The sequence below is a fragment of the Primulina huaijiensis genome, chromosome 1 (genome assembly GCF_012295235.1).
Source record: "Primulina huaijiensis isolate GDHJ02 chromosome 1, ASM1229523v2, whole genome shotgun sequence".
Classification (NCBI taxonomy): Eukaryota; Viridiplantae; Streptophyta; class Magnoliopsida; order Lamiales; family Gesneriaceae; genus Primulina; species Primulina huaijiensis.
In genome coordinates, this window is record NC_133306.1 from 892959 (window position 1) to 916687 (window position 23729).

Consider the following 23729-nt stretch of genomic DNA (forward strand, 5'->3'; position numbering starts at 1 on the left):
TAATTTCTTTAAATTTGCTCGAGATTGGCGTATTTTTTTTTTTAAAAAAATCTATTAATCTGGGATTGTGTTATTGGGCTTATGCTTGGAGTGCGGATCAAAGTAAATTTATTTTATTCAAACTTGACATAGAGGCTAGAGCTCTTCATATCTAGAAAACGTCAAATTAATCATAATCAGAACATGTGAGCTTGTTGATTTAAAAAATATTATAAAATACTAACAAATGTGACAAACACGAATGCCTAGTAACATATGAGTTGGTTTGTTTTGACAAAATTATTTGACAGTGAATTTTCTTGGAAAATCAGTGTTTTATTTAGAATATTGTATATCAAAATTTTTAATTCGAGTTCTACAAAATATTTTTATTTTTCAATACTCAAAATTGTTTTCCTAATTTAAAAAATATAATTTGTATACCCAATAGGAGTCATTTGGTACTTGAAAACCGTACATTTGTGTCATATTGTCATTGCTATATACCTATATTGGCCAAAAAAATGTAGTATTTTGCACCTGAACATTATAATTACACATAATTATTTCAATAATGTAGTATTTATTTTTCAGCTAATGGGATTACTGTATTAGTGTAGTTGCTAACAGTTTGACCACCTTGCGCAGCAGCGAGCACTGATTTGTTAAAATAGTGGACTCCATTTCGATGGCGGGATCTTGGGTTAAAGTATTCGAATCTGGATTGGGCGGGCTGCCCTTATTATTAAGGAAACAAGAGGACTCTGCCTATATATATATATATATATATATATATATATATATATATCGCAATCCAATGTCGACACGTGTTAATACCCCGTATGGTCACAATTATTAGTTTAGCTTTTAGTTTGTCTTTATCCTTAAAAGGCTCAAACATCTCCCGAAATTTCATTCCCCCATGCTTCCTCTCCCACAAAATCCCATGTAGGACAAACACACCCTAAATGGTCAACGTTCAAAAACAGCCGAATTCTTCGACATATTCATATCGCGTGCTTATCACGCCTTAAATCTTTCCGTTCATCAATTTCTCCGTGGCTGTGAGATGCACGCGTGGCAACAAAACTGTGTTCTAGCGAGTAAGATTAATTAGGAAATTTAGTTTAATTCACAATAAACGATTAATTAACGATTTGTAATTCGCCACGAGGTGGTCGGGATTTGTACCGGCTTTCTTCTGCTTGAGCAGTGTGTGGAATCCTACCGGTCTTCCGATGCTTCAAATGCCAGTGGATAAGCAAAGATGTTTTTCTTTGGGAAAAAAACTTCATTAGATTATTATATTGCACTTGTAGAAATGGCAAAATTATCCATTCTTCAAAATAAAAAACTAATTATCTAAACATAAATTAAATATAAAACTATAATGTTTATTTTATTGGAACGACCATCATACCACGAAATAGACACTTAATTGATGAAAAAATGAGATAAAAACACATCTTTATTAGATGTATAGGGTATTAAATCACTTTTAGCTCTTTTAATTTGTTATTCGATCAAGCTAACATTAAAAAAAAAACAACTCAAAATGGATTGGGTTCGAGTTAGCACAATTTTTTTATATTTAATTATTGTTGGTTTTAAATTAAACTATATGTATATATATTTTAAAACTTATGAATAAGTTATATGACTTGATTGGCCAACTTCAACAAAATAATTGGGCCGAATTTAATAAACCAAATTTAATTAATATGGACTTATGTATGTATAATCGAAACAAAGCATTGGCGTGGTTAGTGAGCATTAATCCAAAATTTAACTTCAAAAGATTTGTTAAACAAAAAGTGGGGAAAAAGGACAGGCGTGGAGGGTGGCTCAGTTAAAAGCCCTCTCTGCATTCTTCCTTAGGTAGCCCCCAACGCTCTACCTCTTACGCCCTCCTGTCTTTCCTGCATCATAGGGAGAGAAAAAAGGGCAAACCGGAGTAAATTCATACGTAAGAAGATATGATTCAGAGCTCAAGATTGAATCTTTAAAGATTATGAGCAGATGCTCATGTGTTTTCTTCTTTGAAGAAGATGGTTTCTCGTATTCAAGAACAAGAATCCCTTCCCTACAATTCAATATTTGATGCCCTTTACTGCGCAGAAGAGCGTCTTGACGAAGATTCGAGCATCGGGTTTGGCTTTAAAGAGCCAGAAGTCGAGGATTTTCGCGAGATTTGCGAAAAGACCCCCATTTTTCTGTTTGAGCATGACCATTTCTGGGAGGATGACGAGGTTTTGAGCCTTTTGTCTAAGGAGAAAACACAAGACCGTCTGAGTTTTGAAGAAATAAATGTAGATGGGTGTTTAAAAATTGTGAGACACGATGCCATTGTATGGATTTTGAAGGTGATTTCCCACTATGGATTCAATGCCCTGACTGCTGCTTTAGCTGTGAACTACTATGATAGATTTGCTACTAGCCCTTGCTTTCAGAAGGATAAACCATGGATGTGCCAGTTGGCTGCTGTGGCATGTGTGTCTTTGGCAGCAAAGGTGGAAGAGACTCGAGTGCCTTTATTGATAGACTTTCAAGTATGTTTTTCCATTAGCATTTCATTCTTTGTGCGTCTTCATTGCAGGTGTTTGTCTAAGTGACTCGCCGATTTGATTGTGTTGTTATTGTCTTTTGTTTGTGATCGTGTTTTAGGTAGAAGACTCAAAGTATCTGTTCGAGGCCAAGACTATTCAGAGAATGGAACTCTTGGTGCTTTCTAAACTTCAATGGAAGATGAATCCCGTGACACCGATCCCATACTTTGATCACTTTATGAGGAGACTTGGATCGCTACTTAATCCACATTGGGAGTTTTTGGGGAGGTGTGAGAGTTTGATTCTCTCTATAATCACCGGTATGTATATCGAATAATTTTGTTATAAACATATCATAACTTAGTTGGATTGTAGATATATGCCAAGCTTCTAACTTGTATTGATGAGTATCTCTCTCTCGTTCTTTGGTTATTTTTTGTGAATTTTGTATCAACTTTTAATGTCGTCTAGTTATGCACTCTATCACAGATTTTAGTCTCCTGCGATATCTTCCTTCTGTTGTTGCTGCCGCTACAATGATGTATGTTATCAGAGATATCGGGCCTTGTAAAGAGACGGAACTCCATCATCACTTTGTGAGTGTGCTCAAAACTAGCAAGGTTAGCTATACTCTTGGGTGACTATACTTTGTACTCGCCTTTAATAATGAATGGTTATGAGACATTAATTCTTGATTATGAATTATAAACAGGAAAAAGTTGATGAATGCCATAAACTTATCATGGAGATAATGGATGATCATGGCATTAAACTGCGTTCTAAACGTAAAAACGAGTCCATACCGAGCAGTCCAAGCGGTGTAGTTGATGCTTATTTTAGCTCAGATAGCTCTAATGATTCTTGGGCCTTTTCATCATCTGTGTCATCATCACCAGAGCCATTGTTCAAGAGGAGGAGAGCTCAGGATCAGCACATGAAATTGGCTCCGCACGGACTCAACTCTGGTTTCTTATTAATCTGATATTGGCAGTGGTACCTTTGTGAGAACTCTTTCATTATGTTTTATATCATAATCCAAAGCAATTATGCAACGTTTACTCTGTTTCTTGCCAATTTGACGATGGATCGGACTTATATTTATGATTACTATGCCTTTAATATATTTGATCGGGGTGGAGAGTTATATCTGAGAGATGCTTTTAGAGTTTCATTGTCGGCTGTGAGTAATATCAGTGTCATCACGATTCAAAACCATTATTTGCGAAGCATAATTAGGCCTAATAATACTATATGTTTGATCAGGAATCAGTGACAGGGATGACTGGTGAGTGTCCCATGTCTTTGGTTGTTTTTGAAAAGGATGAATTCTTGAATTCAGAAAAGTTTCCCGTGTATGACAGGTTGGCAATCTGGGTCGACTTGATTTATTCACCATAAAATGTATTTTTAAAAAATATATATATATATAAAATTGTATTATTGTCGAGTGTATGAACATACTATTTTGTTTAAAAGTTTGTATATTAATTTTATATGCGGAGTCATGTTCATGAAGGCAGGAAAAGATTATCTGCAGTGAGATCTAAGTTGCTGTATGATAGGGATTTTTGTGCTCGGGTTTGACCTTACTGACAAGAAATAACCCCTCATGACAATAATCCAATGTGAAAATTATGAATTTTTAATAGCTTTGTTTGGTTTCATTGTATTTGGAATCTACGGAAACTAACAAGATTCTCAGCATACTTTTTCTTCATTGGACTTGTTTAGTTTTCTTGGTTTTTGCTTAATGTGAAACATACCATTATTTTCAATACAAATCTATTTTAAACTTTGTTATCAAATAATAATATTTTAATTGTACGAAAATGCATCAGTCTTCTACAGTGGGGCAGATTATGTGAATTAACATATGGAACACTTGACTATCATTGCGTCAATTTTTATAAAATCTTGTACTTGTCTAATTGACTTGCGTAGTTTATATTTATGTATATTTAATTTGGCGGATAAATGTTAACAATGCAAGTACGTGAAGACAAAATCAAGGCTATTGAAGAGGAAATTATGACCAATAAACCAACTCGCAACTGTGTGTTTTCTTTATTGAAATACGTAATAGATAATTATTGGAAATTATGGCCACTGAAGAGGAAATTATGGCCAATACTCTTTCGGACCTAACAGGAGCAAGTAGAATTCTTAATATGGGTAGGAAGATACATCCGGATCTACTACGTACTGGATATACTTTCCGATCAACTGCTAATGGTTGGTATACCGTTTGTTCAAGAATAGATACTTTTCCGCGCTAACTTTTCTTCACGGTTGAGGGTGCCGAAGAGGCTCTTGAAAGAGCTCACCTCGAATAGTCTTTGATGTGGAAGGATTTTCTAGGCAAGAGTGCCGTCATGGAGGTCTGTGGAAGTCCAGCTCTAGCTTAGGCTTCAAGCATGATATTATTGAGGCCATGGTCCATAGGTATTAGGGTATATACATACAATGGGCAAAGGACGCAATGGGATGAACCGCGTTCCTCACCAACTGCTGACTGAGTAAGCCACACGTGATGTTTCAGTGTGCGATCATGTGGATGGGCCTCGTACGGAGATCCTTCGTGCGGTGAAGTTTACCTTTTTTTATGTGTATTTTTAGAAAATGGAAGCCAAAAAAAATTGGCCGCTATTAAATTTTAATAAATCAACAACGATTTTAAATTTAAAAATATTAACAAATCCAAATAGTAATAATAAATCAGAAAAATAACTTAAAACATCCTAATTATATTCATGTGTATTTTTGTTAATTACCACAAATTTCAAATGGACTTAATTGAAAATATTTAAAATTTATATGAAAATGCGTAGTGAAATTCAGCCACTTTATAATAACTGTCAAATTTAAATATGTGTATTTTGTTTTTTTTTCAATTATATGTAATTTTAATTATGCTTTAAATTATGCGAAATTAAATTTTTTAATTATGTGTAATTTTAATTTTATTTCAAAAAAATTGTTTTTTAAATACAAAATTATTTAACAGAATAAAAATTTCACATTTCAACGTTGATACATCATTTTATGGTTTTGTAGTGGTGAGATAAAGTTGTAGAAATCGTGTGTGTGATGTTGTCTTAATTCTCCCCTAGGACTAAGTAGTCCACTGGACAATTAATTGAGGAGGTGTAACATAATCATGGTTACCCTCGTGCATTGGGAGACTAATCTTTCAAGAAATATGGATGAATTAATCACTGATAACTATTTATTATTATTTCAAGTAGTCTACTAATGATTGCTATAACCAATAAATGAAATTAATGGCGACAATTTCAATAAAATTATTAGAGGTGACAAAATAAATTAGTAATCGTAATTATGGTAGAATCATGTAGTTCCATATTGATTCTAGGCATTTATAAAATCTTAAAAGCAGTATTAAAAGCATTCTACAATAATATGTCCATGATTGATATGATACAGCAAGGAATGTGGATGGAAAAGCATTTTTTTGATAAATTTTTTTTTAAATTTTGGAATATCTTGGAAATATTTGGTGGATTTTTTGAGAAAAAATGGAATGAAAATTAATTGTTTTGTGTTTGGTTGTATTCACGACTTATGGTATTGTTATATTTCTTTGTTGAAATTAATAGTAAAAGTTGTGAAAATGGGAAAGAAATTTTGTCGGGAAGACTTTTTTTAGATTCGAGTAAATTTTTTTATTATTTTTTTTAACGTTGGGAAGATTTTTTTTTAGATTCGGGCAAATTTCTTATGATTTTTTTCTTTGAAAAAATAATTTTATATTTGGGTCTTGAAAATATTTTGTATTTGGTGATTGATGAGATTGGGCATCAAATGATTGCTGAGCTTTTCAATGGTACAGGCTGCACGATCTATTGAATTGGACCCAGCCCAATAATTCGTTTATAATTTTTTGTATGACCTAAAACGCAATTTGCATAAAGATATGGGGTGGGAAGTGAATAAGCTACATCTTACATCTTTACGTTTTAAAACAAAAGATGTTAAATATTTCCCAAAAAAAGAAGAAAAGATGTTAAATTACTCGGGCCAATAACTTTTTGTATACAATTTCCAGCATGATTCATTTTTTTTTTATTAAAATTTTTCACATTTGAAAATGTGGTCGATTCTCCAACACCGATCATTTCCTAAACCATCGTTGCATAAAGTTGTTTACCTAATCAGAACGATCCAGCAATGGATGAAATAACTCATTAGAACGATCCAACAATAGTGTTACTCTAATCTTTTAAATGATATAACAGCGTAAATATCACTTTTCGATTGCTCAACCAAACAGAAACGATTATTACACTAGACAGTTTTGTCCGGTCAAGCATTTCTGTAAAATTTTGTTGATGAAATTGTTAAAATTTAAAGTGCCTTAACATATAATTTGTCGCAGACCAAGTTATCAGTGTTCAGCAAATATAATTGTTGTCGCAAAATAGTATGCACAAATTTTATTTTTATCAGCAATATTTGTTTCTCGGAAAAAAATAGAGAATAAAATCATGAAAACATTATTAAAATACATAATCGTTATTATTTCACTTTTTGTCGGCTCGAGTTTTTAAAATTAGTAATATTCTAACATTGGAGCAGGTAGCTGAATGCAGGAAAATTTTGTTCAATACAAGGAATTCAACGGCAAAATTAGACATGCCCTATTTGACAAAATGATTGATTTTTTAGGTTCAAGTATCACGGGCGTAAAAGTGTCATAATCCAAGGGAGTAGAAATCAAGGAGATTTAATGGATTAATTAAGATCTAATTAGGTCAAATATCAAATTAGAACTTAAATAATATATATGTATGGTCACCGATTCATGTTCTAAGAAACTTTAGGCTAAGTTCATTAATCAGACCATGATGCATTAACAGAAGAACAGCGGTTGCAATTATTTTGATTGTTGTTCACTAACAATATGACAATTTAATTAAAATATTTTTAAAAATAAATAGGTGTGTATTAATTAATTAAAGAAATACCTTAAAATGGGACAATTTAACTAAAAATATTCATTCAAAAGGTTAACACAAAATTTCCACATATTTTGTTTGAGACAATAAGCAAGTCAATTATTTCTCTTTCAAGGTCATATAATATAATATTAAAATTATACTTACATATTTGGGTAATTTTATTATATCACAATTGGACATAAGTGTGAGGTGGAGAAGATGACAAGGATTCAATCTTTTCAATTGATTGGAGGACCTCTTTCATTGATGGTCTTTTTTGTGGCACACTGCATATGCAACCACACCCTAATTTGAGTAGTGCCAACAAAGCTTCCTCTTTGCCCTCCACGTCAGCGCGGATTGCCACGTCGGCCATCCTCAAAATCTTGCACCTGTCTTCATCTGCCGACGTTAAAGTTCCGATGGCTGAGACGGGAACGGTTTCGTCCGATACGATGGCTTTTCCGGTCAACAATTCGAGTAACACAACACCAAATGCAAAAACGTCCCATTTTGAATTGGGTTTGAGACTTCGAAGAGATTCTGGTGCGTGATAGGGAGAAATTCCGATCAAGCCCGGGTTTGGGCTTGGAGTAGGCCCAATGGTTGTGTGATCGAGGATACTATCCCTGGAGGTTGTGGATCGTTTGCTACCAAAGTTTCGAGCTGATCCGCCGGCCTTGGAACTGTGGTCACCGGCGGTGATGAGCCTTTCCAGGCCGAAGTCTCCTATCTTGGGCTCCATTCCAGGGCCCAACAGAATATTGCTGGGCTTCAAGTTCCCATGCACGTGCTTCTTCTCGTGGATGTAACAAAGCCCACGGGCTACACCTTTTGCTATCTTGACCCGAATTTCCCACGGTAAAGGACAAGGGGAGGAGCCAGCTTTTCCTGCACAAACGAAACCCAGCAAATCGCATGTTAGACTCCATAAATATCCTATTCGTCTAGGGCCAGGCCTTCTGCTAGCAAAATGGATAATGCTGACTTCGTTGTCATGCGCAGTTAGCTAACGATACTCATTTCAAGGACAACAATACAAGGTTGACTTCCAAATTCTCCATATTTCACTGTTCCATTCAAAATCTTTAGCATATGTTTCCATGCAAAAATTCTAAAGTTATTATCTTTCATGTTAAATTCTAATCCTTTCAAATAAATGGCTTCTTTCATTCAATATTACATCAAATTTAAATTTTATATCAAATCATTACATGAAGAATACTGAATATATTTTCTTCAAAAAAGAGTTCAAAGATCAACAAATCGAGGTATAATTAGATGTTTTGTATTCTACACAGAATCTGTCTGACGAAAAAGTTACAATTTTTTGAACAGATATAAACTCTATCAGCTATGCCTTTGATTAAATTAGCGGGTCTTCAAATATATGATCTTGACCGAGAATTATTGGAGAAATCAAGTCAAGCGTACCAAAATTAGACAAAATATTACTAAACTCCAAATTACCAAAAAATATAAGTAAAAGCCAGTAGACTGAGAACTTACTGTAGCGGACATTAGTAAGGCTACCGTTGGGCACAAAATCATAAATAATCAGCTTCTCATCTTCACCCCAATAGAAACCTCGAATCCGAATCAAGTTCGGGTGCACCAATTTCGCCATTACTCGAATCTGATTCTCAAAATCCCTGAATCTCTCCACGCCACTCTCACCGATTCTTCTCACTGCCAACGTTGTACCATCTTCAAGCACCGCTTTGTACACTATGCTAGAACCCGAGGCGCCTAAAATGTAAGCCGAGGCCTTCAGCAATGTCTCCAATTCCAGGTCCTTTTCTCCGTCGAGAGTTACAAGGGACCCTTTTTTCTGCTCTCGCGAGACGTGGATTTCGCGATTCTTGACCGCATTTTCGGTGTCTGTAGTGAAGGAAGTCGTGATTTCTGACGATGTTTCGGCTTCATCTTCGGTGGCGGCGGCGCCCTGTCTCAGTTTCTTTGAGCAAGTCCATGTTCTTAGACAGTGGTGTTGGTTTGAGGGCGTTGCAGAGGATGCCCAATCGAATTGATCTTTCGCAATTTCTGTCTCTTTTTTTATTGTACGATCTTCGTTTTTCTTTTTCTTCAGATGATAAATGTAGAGGAAGATTAGAATGAGGATTCCCATTCCGGCGACGTCCCCGATGATGATTCCCAGAATTTTCCCGGTCCTGAGCCCGGTTCGCTTTCCTGTAGATGGAGCTGGACCTGGGGCGGTGTTCGGGTCGCTCGGTAAGGCAGCGATTGCTGGCGGAGATTCCCGTGCCGAAGAAGAATCAGAATGTGTTGCAACCGAAGATGGAGTCGAGCAGAGATTGCTTAATGGCTTCCCGCATAATTTCGGGTTGCCGGAGTAGGATTTGATGTCTTGGTCCAAGAAAACATTAGAATTGGGAACCGGGCCTGAAAAATCATTGAACGACAGATCTATGGTTGCATTTGTGGGGATTTTGGCCGCAAATTCCGGCGGGATTGCACCGGAGAGTCTGTTAATCGAAACGTTGAAATACGAAACTTTAGTGCCACCAAAATCTGGAGGCAAAGATCCGTTGATCAAATTGCAAGACACGTCTAAACTCTGAACTGCATTAAACCCACCAGGCAGTGAACCAGAAATCGAATTGTTCTTCAAAGAAATCAATGTTAAATTCTGAAGAGCTGTCAAATTTTGCGGCAGTTGGCCTGAAATGTTATTGTTCGAAAAATCAAGAACCTGAAGCTCTGAAGCAACGAACAGAGAGGAAGGAATAGGACCGGTAATGACATTTCCAGAGAGATCAAGATGTCTGAGATGTTCGATCATTCCAAGATTTGAAGGGATTGAACCCAAAAGCCCGAAACCCCGGAGTATCATGCCCGTAACCCTGAAATAAGCTTCCTCGGAGCCAGAAGTCCCACAGTTTACTCCATTCCACGAACATGGCGTCTCATCATTTTCATCCCAGTTCTTCAAAACTCCAAACGGATCACTCAAGATACCGTTTTTAAAAGATAGCAAAAGAAGCCCGTCAGTGTTCAGCCCGAAAGATTGAGCTTGAAGCATGAAAAAGAACACGAGATTCCTCCATCTCCATAAATGTAGTGTACCAAAACTTTTGGTGCCCATTATTTATCACTACATCGTCTCTGCTGAGCTAGAACCAGAGTAATTGAGCGGGAATTCGAGGCATAGAGAGTGTAAGTAACGATATAGAGACTAAATAACTGGTATTTATGATGCAGAAGGGGGGCGGCCATGTGAAAGGAGCTTCGTGTGAAAGAGAAACAATGCATGCATTGAAAAGGAAGAGTCACAGCTCATTTAATAAAAAAGTCCAAATTTCTTCACCAAATTAAAACACCTTTGATGGTATTGTTATTTAAAGAAAAAAAATGGTATTTCCATAAATAAATTATGACCGTATTTTTATTTTTCTTTTGCTACAATTATATTCCATTTCTTTCTTTATACAACACCTCCAATTGTATAAAGAAGTGATTTTTCGATTTTTCTTTTAATTTTTTTAGGTAAACAATCCCTAAGAGTGCAGTATTATCCATTCCAGAAAGAGTTAGGAGTATAGATGCTGAAATATTGACCTTCTAAGAGTCAAGTTGTCATTTTTATCCAATTATATCTTATTTCGATATTTTTTTATATTTAAATCTCAAATAAACACAAATCATTTTAGAATTAACTGATATATTTGAAAATTTTCATATTAATTAGTTCATGTGGAAAATACTGGATTTTATTGACTGTTTGGAATACATATCCAAAATATTGAAATAGCAAAACCTATTAATATTTTTTTATTAAAAAAAAACTAAGACGACTTTCCTAGGTCGTGAATGCATGGTTCGATGTGGTTCATCCTTAATATTAACAAGCAGGTCCCAGCTCGAAAGTTGTTTCTTGTGCTTGGTCATGATTCGGATTGCAATAAAGCAAAGCATAAAATTAATCTTTTTTACTTGAGTTGACTAAAGCAAAAAAGAAAAAGAAAAAGAAAAAGACTTGTTAATGTCGGGTTGCCATTTTGTGAGCAATTATTATATTCCCATAATCTTGCATTTACATTTTTCCTTATTTTTTTTTGGAAAAAAAAAATCCCGAGTTATTGAGAAAAAATTGTATTGTGCCGAAATCTCATGTTCGTTTAATTGACCCAAAAATTGTATTAATATGGTTATATACTTATGTCTCATACAATTTAAGAGATAAAATCGTAAAGGGTTGTAAACTTTGACGATTATATTTCTTTAGAATTTAAATTAGCTATTTTTCGAAATAATTAAAGCGAGACAAAGTATGAATAAATAAATATTAATGGGATCATTATTCCAGAATCTCACTGGCTATTGCTCTCAACCCGTCACCGTAGGATCCTTAAATGTGACAAAGCAACAGAAGTAACATGTCATCTGCTCTAAGATATTAAAAAAAAAATGGTTTCGAGAGAAATTTGGACAATTATTTATAAAATTCCGGCAATTTATTTATCTAGGCAGAGTGTTAGGTTAGATGTTTAGATCGAAGTATATACCTAAATGAAAAGGTAATTAAGATATATAACAGGTTGGTATGTTATCACAAATTATACTGTAAATAAATGTCAATAGACTAGACTCCATTTTAGCAACTGCATGAATTGACATGCTTCACGTAAACTAATATCTTGTGACCTAACAAGGCAAGTAGCCTTCTATTTAAGTCCTAGAATTAATTTCATATGAAAGCGTGACATATTACCAACCACTGTGAAATTAATTAATATTTGACAAGGGTGTTTGGATAGGTGGATTTGGATTTATGAGATGATTTTAAATCAAATATTTCAAATCCATTCAATTGATTTGAAATTCTAATTATGAAATCTGTTGTCTATATGGAGATAAATTTTGGAGAAAAAAGACAGTTTTAAAACTTTCTTTTTATAATATTATCATCCACACTTGCAAAAGAGTTTCCTAGATCTTCACCGAAAATATAAAATACAGATCTTGATTCTTTCTTCACGTCAATTCAAGAATATCAAATGAATATTTAGAAACAAATAAATATACTCAAGTTCCGTATCTCTTAAAAAATATATAGATAGTCATTTTAACCAGTAAATACAAAGAACAAATAAAGAAAATAAATGAATGAAGAAGAAGAAGAAGAATCTAATAGGTTATATACGTTTACTTGATTTTATGGTAGTACCAGGTGAACTTCAAGTGTTTATTGGGTGTTCCCTGTACGTCTTAAGTATAATAAATTGGATATTCACGACGTATTTTATGACAGGACACTTGATAAACATCCAGTTACTGCAGTTTGCCGTGTAGAAAAGGCCATCAAGAACCAAACTCGTGGTGGTCAGAATGTGCATCCAAAAAAAGAAGAAAAACCAGGCATTAATGGCCTACACAAACCTATAATCAATTTGTATAAACTCATTCACCATCTCCTTGCACGGAGGAACCTGACGGGGCTAAACTGTTGGATATCAACAATGCTAGCGCGACCATCAAGTACTAACTCGGCCACCGCTGCACCGGTGGCAGGACCGTTCAAAATCCCCCAACAACTATGCCCCGTCGCCACATAACATCCCTTTACGCCAGGAACTTCACCAATGACTGGGACACTGTCATCTGTACAAGGCAGAAAGCAAGCTTGTTCGGCTTTCACCACAGCTTCCCCCTCCACCAAGTGGCTCGACACGCTACTTGCCACGGTTTTCAGGACTCGTATTGATTCGGGCACAGGGGTTACCTGCTCCGGATCATCTGGTACCTCTGCTTCGGCTGACATCCCGCATATGTACACCTCTCCTGTAAGTCATTCAAGGAGTTGTACAACGTCAAATGTTTCTTGATTGCAATGGTAGCACAAACACATGCTTGTAAGCTGTAATAAACGCTAACATCACCGACGAAATTATTTCTTGCGGTGTCAACCCATAAGATGTTCTATCATCGATTCATCATGTAAATATAAAAAAAAATTACTGAATACTAAAATAGTGAAACAATACACGCCACAGGACTTTTCAAAGTTTCATACACATTCACAGTGCGTATTTTTAGTGGAGATGAGTACCCGTAGGACGTGGATACACCTCAGGATCCATGGGCTTCCCTCCTTGGGCCGGATAATAGCTCAAAAACAAGGCATGGGGAGTGATATAATCAGGATTCTTGGGCTCCAAAATGATGCTATGGGCTTTAAGCCCATACACTCGAAATAAGGAGCTCAAAAGCGAAAACTTCCCAGTCCAAGGACCAAGCGCCAACACCACTGCATCCGCCTCAATCTCCCCGCCGTCCTCCAAAACCACCGCCTTTACTTCCCCCTCCGATGTACTCACCGCTTCCAATTTTTTTATTACCACCTTCATCCCATACTCCTCCACTGCTTTGGACACCAGCGTCTTCGTAAACAGCTGTGGATGCACTTGGGCCGTCGTCTCCACAGTCCCGATTGTTCTCGGGCCTTTAGCCGGCCCATCAACCCAAGAAGGAACATCGCGGGTACGTTTTCTGTTCGATTTCTCCGATGATGATGTAGATTCGGTAACCGAGAGGCTGAGAGTGGTAACGGGGCGATAACCATACAATTCCGCGCCATTGAGCTCTTGGGCGAGTGAACGGTGGAGATTGAAGCTGGCGCGTGCAAGAGAACCGACGGACCCACCGTCGCACCAGTCCAGGGCAAGGAATCCGCCGGCCTTCCCGGAGGCAGCACAGGCGATCGAGGATTTTTCCACCAGTGTGACGGCGGCGCCCCTTTTAGATAGGAAATATGCTGTGCAAACACCAATAACTCCGCCGCCGCAGACCACAACCTTTTTTGGGGCAATTTGAGCGTCCATAGATGGTGGTTCCGATGAAGAGCAGCGGATCGCGAGCTTAACTGGGTTGAATACGGGCTTTCGGATTCGGGTTGGATGTCTCTCGAAAGTGAAGCGTGGTTCTGATGTAGTAATTGTTATCATCTTTATATATAATTATAAGAATATAATATACACACACAGATGGTGTTGTAACGGACAGATGCTCGACCCAAATAAGAATACTTCATCATAAATAATTTAGAAAAACTCGACCCAAACGACACAAACATGACCCAAATGATAAAATAACTCAAGCCACATATAATATTTATATAATTATTTGCGTAAATATTCTATCAAATATGACACCTATAAGATGTGTTATGAAAAAACACATGATTCGGATCTAAGTTACATCGATTTTTTTTAATTTTATTTTAATAAACATATGTGAAGATTATCTTGTGTTTTAAATCATTCTCTTTGACCAAATTTAAAAAGTCACTCCATCCAATTACAATAAATTAATGGAAAGTCATAAATATTTTAAACACCCGCTTTGACATCTCTTATTTTTGTTTTTCCTCTTCATAATTTAAAAAATAAAATAGATAATAATATCGTTGAGTGGAATAAATAGTAAGAAGCTAACCATTTTATTTTCGAAAAGAAGCTACCCATTTTTAAATACTTAATTCAGTTTATTTAAAAATAAAATTTGCTTATTTGAATATATTAAATATCATAGTAAATAAAATCACTACATTTAAAGTTCATATTGTTAACACGTTTTATAAAATATGATAACAAATAAATCCAACGTTACATAAATTTTATTATAAATACATAAAAATGCTGATCTTACTTATTTATCAAACAACAAAAATTAAAATAAATTTATGGGAGTTGATTGATATTTATTCTCTAATTTTTTGTTATTTGCACTCCAATTATGAATAAATGTGACATATATTTACATATATAGTAGAGTGCAGATAACACAAAATTGTATGTAAATAAACACCGTAATTTTTTTTTATATGTAGCATAAATTTATATCGGTTGTAAACAGATTGTTAATAACACAAAAATAGTTGAAGGCCTCGTCCCCAAACTCAATTTCCCGTCGAAGCAAAGTCTTGAATCCATCCATAACTAATGTATGTTTAATGATTGAATTGCTCTCTAGATTGGCTGGGGGAATCGATCGATCTATTATGTCTGCTCAAGTCACTGCATGCATCATCACTTCAATTATACTTTCAACTGCTAAATTAAATTATTATAGAATATAATCTTAGCCGCCCACAGTGATCCATTATGCAGCAAAAGACATTATCTTTTTAAATTGCTCAGCGTGTACCTCTCTCAGTTCAATGTTGATTGTGAGTTTAGATTGACAAATACAGTATTTCCATAATTAAGCTTCCACCCGCAGCATCATCAGTGTTTTCAGGCACAATTAATGGGAAGAAAAGTGAATGCTTGGGCTGCCATGGATTCATCTGGTCGTCTTTCTCCTTACTCATTTCATCTCAGGTATATATCTCTCCTTCACCAAATAAGACTACTACCGAAGCTTACCCTCCTGAGTTTGCTGCTCATGATTACTTGTTTTAACAAAAGGGAAACAGGGCCTGATTATATGCTGCTGAGGGTATTATACTGTGGAGTAGACCACACAGATCTTCATCAGATCAAGGGTGAACTCACAAGTAGCACTACCAACTACCCTTTGGTGCCAGGGTACGTGAAATAAAAATAATACTACTTCATGTGTATTTTTATCTGGTGTATATATACAAACATTTATGGATGATATTGTTTCGTTAAGCCATGAAGTTGTAGGCGAAGTTGTAGAACTCGGAGCAGAAGTTAAAACCTTCACATTAGGAGATATTGTAGGAGCTGGAGGAATCATTGAATCGTGTGGTGAATGTAATTTATGCAACTCCAATCTGGAGCAATACTGTAACCACAGAATCTGGGCATACAATGATGTCTACAAAGATGGAACTCCAACATATGGAGGATTCTCCTCTTTTATATCTATTCATCAGAGGTTCAAAAAATTAAATACTTTTTTTTGTATGGACGAGAACAACATCTGAGTTAATTAAAGATACATGTTGAACAGGTTTGCTGTTAAAATCCCACTAAAGTTAGCGCCGGAACAGGCGACGCCACTACTATGCGCAGGGGTTACGGCTTATAGTCCTTTGAAACAGTTTATGGGTTTTGAAATGGTTTTCAAAGGAGGAATATTGGGTTTGGGATGAGTTGGCCACTTAGGGGTAATGATAGCAAAGGCAATGGGTCATCATGTTACTGTTATAAGCACTTCGGACAAGAAAAAGGAGGAGGCATTGCAGCATTTGCGTGCTGATCATTTCTTGTTGAGTACCAGTGAGGTTGAAATGAAGAAAGCAGCGAATAGACTCGATTATATTCTTGACACTGTGCCTGCTTTTCATCCCCTGGAATCGTACCTTTCGCTGCTGAAGCCAGAAGGGAAGTTGTTGATAGTCGGGGCAGCTCCTCAGAGACTTCAGTTTTTTGCTAGTGAATGGATAACAGGTATGTACAACCAACTTAGGATCCAAGAATTTGGAGATGTTGGAGAGAGAGATTTTTAGGGCAAGATTTGTAATTCAAGAAAAACACGCTTAAAGTTTAAAATCTTTTGTGTCGCGATAGTGATGATTCTCCGCCCCTCTCACCTTTTGCAAGGCAGATCCACCCCATGCATAAGAAATTCATATTTCTAATCCAATATTGTTGTCATTAGAAACCTTGTTTGTTATAATAAGCCCTATTTCTAAAATATAAATATTGGTCAATCTACCAATTCAAATGCCATGTTCACTATGCAGGAAAAAAGGCGATAATGGGGAGTTTGCTTGGAAGCATAAAGGAGACGGAGGAGTTACTGAACTTCTGGGTGGAAAGGGGTTTCACAACTATGATAGAGGTGGTGAAGATGGAGTACATTAACGAAGCATTTGAGAGGATGGAAAAAAACGATGTAAGGTACAGGTTCGTGCTAGACGTAGCCGGCAGCAATCCTGAGTAACAATGCATCTCTGAGTTTCATTTCCTATTGTGTCATGGAGAATTCTTTTGTCTTGTCCAAGATCTATGAAAATGCAATCATTTTATAAATAAGGCATGCTTCAACATGTGCACTTTTTGATTCTCGAGGGAAAAATGGCAGGGAAGATTCAAGCATATGTATGCTTGAAAAACTTGCTGTGTTATATGGAACTTAAATCTGGTCTTGTTACATAAATATATTGATTTAAATCATTTGAACTCTGATACACTTCTATGATCTCTACCATGCTTTCACTGAACTACAGAAATGCATTGAAATGAGGAAGGAGAGTTTCTGAATAATCCACCATCTTTATTATAATATAAACATGCAGAATAATAAATAGAGTTGACTACCCTCTGGTTCAAAAAACGGAAGAAGAGTAGAGGTGATTTTTACTAAAAAGTGCATGCATCCCTTCAATCATTTGCAGAACAGAGAATGAAGAGGAATATGGTAATGAAATTGAATGCTAATTGAATTAAAGGCGGTGGACATTGAGCTCGGTTGTACTTATGCACTACGAAAATAGAAACGGTATACTTTAACAAGTGGATAAACATGGACAGATCTACACTGGGAGAAAGATCCCGCCACTGCGTCGCACTTAGCATTATGTGTTTTTAGCAAACAGAAATCATTTCTAAAAACAGAATGTCATTTTTCAAAATTTTCTCACCTGATTGGGTGGGGACGATCAAAACTAACTATATCATATTTAATACGCGATACTAATAAACTTCGACCTTTTCGCATATTGTTTTAACTTCATAAAAAGTAAAGTGTTGGCTATTGAACGAGTATAAATCTTACGTAGAAACAGAATAGAGAAGCACTTCAATGTTGCTGCTGGAAAAGATTAGAATTAAAGGTCTCGAAGATGATATTTTGAATTTCTAAGACAATGTAAGAGATTGGAGCAACAAAAAATCCACCAAAACGAGATTAAAAGGAAAGGAAAGTAAAGTTTCCATAAATCTCCTGCAATCTTAGCTTGAATAATCTCCTTTCAAAAGAGTAACATAAAAGCAATTGATACGAGGAATATAGTAATTGAAGAACCAAATTAAAATGCCAATAACTAGGTAAATGTGGCATCATCATCTTATAATACAACAAGCTCTATAGATATTGTGTATAATGTTGGATTTTTCTGGTTATACCAGCCAGCATACCAGGGCTGGAAAAATCAAACAGAGTAAACTGTAACTGCTTGCTTGTACGGCCAGCAAGACACTGATGATTTCTTGAAATTTCCTGGGAATTAATAACAAATACTTTCATCGATCCGATCCCGGATGGATTTGTCATTATCCCGTTTCCAATCCAATCCAATCATCCTCTCACCTCAAGAAATCAGCCCATTCTTTCTCCTCCTTAATCCTCTCCAGAACTCCATCAAGAGCAATATCAAAAGCATCATTAAAGTTCCTGAATCCTCCATTTGGTTTCGCATAAATTATCCTTGGGATTGTCTCTATAACCTTACCCCTTTTCTTCTCAATCTCATCCCTGCTGTAACTCAGCAGAACTTGCTTAATCGACGTCCCATTTCTCACCATCTCATGATCTATAAAAACAGAGTAACTCTCTGGATCACCAGGCAAGAACCATTCATACTGTTCGTAAGCAGTCCTCTTCCAGAAGAAGACTGGCACAGAACCCACCACCATACAATCAAACACGGATCTTCGTGTAAAGCTATCTCCTCTAGGCTGCAGGCAAAAATCCGAACTCAATAATGGCTTCAAGATAACCGAAGAATCAGTTGAACACTGGCTCACTGCGCAGTCCACCAGCTGGCACAAGGGGAATTCGTTGCGACAGTAATTTAACAGAATACCTCTGAAATCGTTATTGACCCAATCGCGGGTGGCTCCTACAAATGCGAATAGGCTTGTCCTGTTGTAGTTTTTCACGAAGTTTTGCCATTCGTTGAGGTTTTCCCTTGTTTTGGGGTGGAATCCGGTTGGGTAAGGTACACTTACATCCTGTTCATCTTCTGGCGCTTTCTCTATGATGAACCGGCTGACTTTCTTCATCGCCGCCATATTCAGAAAACTTGAGCCCCAGGTTTTACCCGGATCAGACAACCGCCGGAAGTCCCACGTAATCCTACCTATAGTCAAGAAATGATCGGACCCATTAAATTTATTCCAGTAATTTTGTTTTTTAACCTGTCGCAGCATCATTTTGCAATGCCAGTCCCGTTTGGAGGTGTCGTTCATCCAGAGAAATTTCCCCACCGCAAGCCCAGCGTAGAAAGGAATGTAGAACGCCGTAGCTGATTCCGGATCCGTTGTCCGGCATTTATGCTTCAGGATCCGGTGGTGAAATATTAGCTCCATCGAGAACTGATTGGTGTGGTACCATGATTTGAAGAGATTCTCCGGCAAGAACGGTCGGAGCTCAGTGGCGGCCCCGCCATATCCATGGTTCGTTATAATGCCACACTGCCAGTTCCACGGATCTAGTTCCGTGCAATTGGGTAACACCAAATCTCTGTTGAACATGGAGGGGAGATCGTAAGCGTAAATTCTACCCGACGGGCAGTCATCCGTGAAGGGAGGCGGAGGTGAAGCAGGTACTTGCTGAGTCCCATTAGTCACGACGGATAAAGGCAAAGGGAAGTGGGTGACGACGGCTGTGCGGTCGGGGAAACACGGCGTCGGGGTTCGAACAAATGAGATGACAAGAGCTTGGATCCAGAGGAAAGTGATGAAGAGCCAGAATCGAGGGTGTGAAGATAAGTGGGAGCGGATTAAATTGACGGTATTCTTGAAGAAACAGAAAGTTCTGGGCGGAGTTTTCTTTAGGGTTTGGGATTCGGAAGCGTACGCAGGAACCATCACTCAACTGCTGTACTGTATGCTGCTGCGCCGATTGAAACTGCAAGAAGACGAAATGGAGAGAAGGGGAAATGAAGCTGTTTCATGAAGTTTAAGATGATCTTTAACCACCGACACCGTGGGGATATGAATTAATTTGCGGGACGGACCGATTAATTTATTTTCCAATGTCAATAAATACCAATAATCAAAAGTTAACATCATGTCTAAAGTTATATACTTTAATTGAAATTCTAACCCTTTGCTTTAATTTCTTTTACTTTAAATAAATTCAGGACCGGTCTAATTTATTTTCAGAATGTGTTTCAATAATGACTCTGTCCTATTTTTATGAAGTTGAACTGTGGTAGACATAGTAAAGATGAATTGAAGCCCAATATGTACTTTCAAAGACATGGTACAGATTTCAAAAAATAAAATAACATAATTTCAATTAATATAATCTTTTTTCTTGGATTAAAAAATGATTAATCCGATTCTATTTCTCCACAATTATATCGAAAGAAAAAAACATAATGTGGTCTACTATACTATAAATTAATAAATAAAATAGTAGGTAAAAGTTTGATTAGGAAAGTCAAAAATAATATTTCTAAACGAAATAAGAAGTTCTTCATCCCGGTTATTGCGGGGACATATAGATCACAAATTCACTAATTTCAGTATACTCAATTTAATATGTTTTTCTAATATATTTGAAATTAAACATTTTTTTTTTATGAATACTGACTGATTCAATGCTACTATATTACACTGCGTGTTTTTAAATGATACTAATGTACCGAATTTTAATGAAAATCGTCTTGCAAAATTATTCAATCGAGTTTTTGTGATTAGAGAAACAAACGCCACGAAAGCTGTACTGGTGCGCTAATTTCGGCGGCCTCCACGGGCATAAGCTCGGATTACGACTCATTCAGTGTCATAAATGAAGGGAATTTGGTTAAAATCCTTTTTAACTCTTTTAATTTTTGTCAAAAGCACATTAGCGTATGTTTAATTAACTTAATCATTTCTAAACTAAACCCTAACCTTACCCATTATGCACGGCCGCCTCTCCCCTCCATCAGCAACCTTATTATTCTTCTAATTTAATATTTAATTATAAAAAATAGGGATGAAATACCCTATAATTTCTCCCTCACACAAACAATATTATATTTTTCAGCAATATATTTGATGGCCTATTATATATGTAACATTCATATAGTAACTTTTATAAAATGGTATATATATGTATTTGGTAATTATTAAATTATCGACCATCTTCATCTTGTCAAACTATTTTTGCCCATCTAATTTAATCTAACTATATAAATATAAAGATACAAATTTTCTCTATAATTCAATCTAAATTATTACAATCATCCATTTTAATAAATCTGCAACGCAACGTTCTATATTTTCACAACATTCCTAAAATACTTTGGACAGAAAAATGTAAGATGATGACGAGGCATAATGCGGTGTATTAAAGATATAGTTGTCGGCACGTATTTGTAGGACTACCTTTTATTAAATTTTAAAATTCTCCAATATTCATAGCCCATATCAGTATATGTTTCGTCACTCGATAATACTTGTTTGGATGCATTTAAATTCCAAAAAATAAAAAATTCGAATCAGTATAACGCAAGTGAAATTCTCACATGCATGTCTGATAGTTTGTAATTCATCTATATCAAGATCTCAAGTTTGAAACGAGATATTGATTTCAAAAACAAATTGTAAAAAACTTCTCCTCAAACTCAGCAAGACGAAAATTCTATTTGAAAATCATTGATTAAATCATTTTCTTAAATTTAGAATCTTTCACCCAAATGTAACTTTATCAGTATTTCTGTCATTAGATTTCTTCAATAACAATGAGATGAAATGAAGCTTCATATTTTAAAATTAAATTTTATTTATGTTTCGTACAATAAATGTAAGGATGAGTCGAAAACATGAAAGATTTTAATTTTACATTTTATTCCTTCGACGGATTTACACGAGTCTTCTATTTTCGAAGGCTCGTTTTTACGAAAGGCTTTTCTAGTCTGCTGTTACTTCTGCGACAGCCCGTTTATTTCTTATCTAAATTTAGTGATGGGTGGGCGGCTTGAAACCTGTAATGACCCAAATTTAAATATGGTTCATCAAAGAATATCCGAACCGAGTACTCGATTTTATATATATATATAATATTGTTTTTCGGTTATAGTATTAATTCTAATATGTTATTATTAAATTGTATTAGTTGGATAAAATAAAAAAAAATATTACTACATATTTTATGTTATTTTTGTAGGTTAATGATATTATGATAAATTGTTAACAATATTTTGTTATTTCTTCTATAATTTTTAATTTACTAATTTTTGTTTTTTTATTGTTATCAATAATTTAGTAAATATACATAGCTTATTCGAAATAATTCAAATTTGAGAAAATACATTTATATGTTGTAATATGATATTTAGGTAAGATATGAATATTCCATACTCTAATGTGTATGAAAATGAAGATGAAATTGAATACCTGATGGAAATGAAGATGATGATTATGAATATAGTAAATGAAAATGATAACGATAAATATGTAATCATAATCAAACCCGACTCAATTTCATCCTTATTTTTAACCTTGCATATTTCAACAAGAAAATGAGTTTTTTTGTTGGGCGCAGCCCAATTGACAGTTGCTTGATCAATGTCTATGTAAAGCCCAGATGCCAAGTATTTAGATTATTATATAATCATACGGAACAAAAGATACCTTAAATCAAATAAATTAAGCATGAGACAAAATGTAAAAACCAAATGGAACCATAAATGAGAAGAAAACATAATACTCCCCTCAAATTTTGGCCCCTACGTACCAAAGAATACAAAGAGTGGAAAACGCCCCAAACTATGTTAAACAATGTTAAAAATGGACAAATTTAAAGATTGAGAAGACATAAGAATTAATCTCTAGAAGAAGAAGATTAAACCGAACAAGGCCCCTCCGCCAATTGCCAAACTTCCAAGCAGCTTCTGCGTGATCACCAATTTCTCTGCCTTACTCTGCAATGTTGCATTCACCATCGTAAATTTTCTTTTTTTAAAAAAAAAATGAAAGAAAGATAGATCCATAACTCAATTGAAGTTACTGTTTGTTTAATAACCAATCCCATCTGACGTACGAAACAATATATCACATTGTATAATTATTTTTTAAAAAACAATTACAAATAATATTTTTTTCTCAATAATAAGTGTGAGCCATGTACTAGCCAGACACACTAATTAATACTACATTACTCCAAAACTCGCTATATACCACACAGAGAGGGTAGGAATTGACAGATTCACCCTAATCCTCGTATCTTGCGCCACTAAATTTTAAGAATTTATAATTTCACTAGACAAGTTGACATGTTCATTAGACCTAGATTAGGTATCCACACTACGTAAAATCACAGAAAATATTATACAAATATTCACACACACACACACACACACACACACATATATATA

The 23729-nt window shown here is 35.5% G+C and overlaps 7 protein-coding genes across 7 annotated transcripts in view; 3 read left to right on the forward strand and 4 right to left on the reverse strand.

Annotated features, from left to right (window-relative positions):
* Positions 1-1781: 1781 nt before the first annotated feature.
* Positions 1782-3678, forward strand: LOC140974288 (cyclin-D3-3). Its single transcript, XM_073437664.1, has 4 exons — positions 1782-2528; positions 2644-2845; positions 3015-3145; positions 3238-3678. The coding sequence occupies exons 1-4, from the start codon at positions 2028-2030 to the stop codon at positions 3505-3507; spliced, it is 1104 nt and encodes a 367-aa protein (XP_073293765.1). The 5' UTR covers positions 1782-2027; the 3' UTR covers positions 3508-3678.
* A 3881-nt stretch (positions 3679-7559) lies between these two features.
* LOC140974278 (probable LRR receptor-like serine/threonine-protein kinase At4g37250) lies at positions 7560-10797 on the reverse strand. Its single transcript, XM_073437653.1, has 2 exons — positions 8993-10797; positions 7560-8374 (listed from the first exon to the last, which is right to left on the reverse strand). The coding sequence occupies exons 1-2, from the start codon at positions 10587-10589 to the stop codon at positions 7671-7673; spliced, it is 2301 nt and encodes a 766-aa protein (XP_073293754.1). The 5' UTR covers positions 10590-10797; the 3' UTR covers positions 7560-7670.
* A 1922-nt stretch (positions 10798-12719) lies between these two features.
* Positions 12720-14510, reverse strand: LOC140974297 (D-amino-acid oxidase). The gene is made up of 2 exons (XM_073437676.1): positions 13554-14510; positions 12720-13285 (listed from the first exon to the last, which is right to left on the reverse strand). Exons 1-2 carry the CDS (start codon positions 14446-14448, stop codon positions 12909-12911), a joined length of 1272 nt encoding a protein of 423 aa, XP_073293777.1. The 5' UTR covers positions 14449-14510; the 3' UTR covers positions 12720-12908.
* Positions 14511-15582: 1072 nt separating this feature from the next.
* LOC140974306 (probable cinnamyl alcohol dehydrogenase) lies at positions 15583-17598 on the forward strand. Its single transcript, XM_073437688.1, has 5 exons — positions 15583-15825; positions 15913-16032; positions 16121-16348; positions 16424-16863; positions 17160-17598. Exons 1-4 carry the CDS (start codon positions 15752-15754, stop codon positions 16563-16565), a joined length of 564 nt encoding a protein of 187 aa, XP_073293789.1. The 5' UTR covers positions 15583-15751; the 3' UTR covers positions 16566-16863; positions 17160-17598.
* LOC140987435 (probable cinnamyl alcohol dehydrogenase 1) lies at positions 16584-17359 on the forward strand. Its single transcript, XM_073456279.1, has 2 exons — positions 16584-16863; positions 17160-17359. Exons 1-2 carry the CDS (start codon positions 16584-16586, stop codon positions 17357-17359), a joined length of 480 nt encoding a protein of 159 aa, XP_073312380.1.
* A 727-nt stretch (positions 17599-18325) lies between the features above and the next one.
* On the reverse strand, positions 18326-20384 carry LOC140974315 (xyloglucan galactosyltransferase XLT2-like). The gene has a single exon (XM_073437698.1). It carries the CDS (start codon positions 20227-20229, stop codon positions 18724-18726), a length of 1506 nt encoding a protein of 501 aa, XP_073293799.1. The 5' UTR covers positions 20230-20384; the 3' UTR covers positions 18326-18723.
* A 2588-nt stretch (positions 20385-22972) lies between these two features.
* Positions 22973-23729, reverse strand: part of LOC140978334 (uncharacterized) — a 2086-nt gene continuing 1329 nt past the window's right edge. The window contains exon 2 of the mRNA XM_073443315.1: positions 22973-23276. Within this exon, the coding sequence (XP_073299416.1) occupies positions 23184-23276 (93 nt within the window). The 3' untranslated portion in view covers positions 22973-23183. The remainder of the gene's footprint in view (positions 23277-23729) is intronic.

Excerpts from the sequence above, each read along its gene's own strand:
- LOC140974315 (XM_073437698.1), bottom strand. The coding sequence starts at position 20,229 with ATGGTTCCTGCGTACGCTTCCGAATCCCAAACCCTAAAGAAAACTCCG.
- LOC140974306 (XM_073437688.1), top strand. The coding sequence starts at position 15,752 with ATGGGAAGAAAAGTGAATGCTTGGGCTGCCATGGATTCATCTGGTCGT. Across the intron at positions 15,826-15,912 it reads CCTTACTCATTTCATCTCAG|GGAAACAGGGCCTGATTATA; the intron begins GTATATATCTCT and ends TTTTAACAAAAG. Across the intron at positions 16,033-16,120 it reads AACTACCCTTTGGTGCCAGG|CCATGAAGTTGTAGGCGAAG; the intron begins GTACGTGAAATA and ends TGTTTCGTTAAG.
- LOC140974278 (XM_073437653.1), bottom strand. The coding sequence starts at position 10,589 with ATGGGCACCAAAAGTTTTGGTACACTACATTTATGGAGATGGAGGAAT. Across the intron at positions 8,375-8,992 it reads CCTTACTAATGTCCGCTACA|GAAAAGCTGGCTCCTCCCCT; the intron begins GTAAGTTCTCAG and ends TCGTTTGTGCAG.
- LOC140974288 (XM_073437664.1), top strand. The coding sequence starts at position 2,028 with ATGGTTTCTCGTATTCAAGAACAAGAATCCCTTCCCTACAATTCAATA. Across the intron at positions 2,529-2,643 it reads CTTTATTGATAGACTTTCAA|GTAGAAGACTCAAAGTATCT; the intron begins GTATGTTTTTCC and ends ATCGTGTTTTAG. Across the intron at positions 2,846-3,014 it reads GATTCTCTCTATAATCACCG|ATTTTAGTCTCCTGCGATAT; the intron begins GTATGTATATCG and ends ACTCTATCACAG.
- LOC140974297 (XM_073437676.1), bottom strand. The coding sequence starts at position 14,448 with ATGATAACAATTACTACATCAGAACCACGCTTCACTTTCGAGAGACAT. Across the intron at positions 13,286-13,553 it reads GGTGTATCCACGTCCTACGG|GAGAGGTGTACATATGCGGG; the intron begins GTACTCATCTCC and ends AATGACTTACAG.
- LOC140987435 (XM_073456279.1), top strand. The coding sequence starts at position 16,584 with ATGATAGCAAAGGCAATGGGTCATCATGTTACTGTTATAAGCACTTCG. Across the intron at positions 16,864-17,159 it reads TGCTAGTGAATGGATAACAG|GAAAAAAGGCGATAATGGGG; the intron begins GTATGTACAACC and ends TTCACTATGCAG.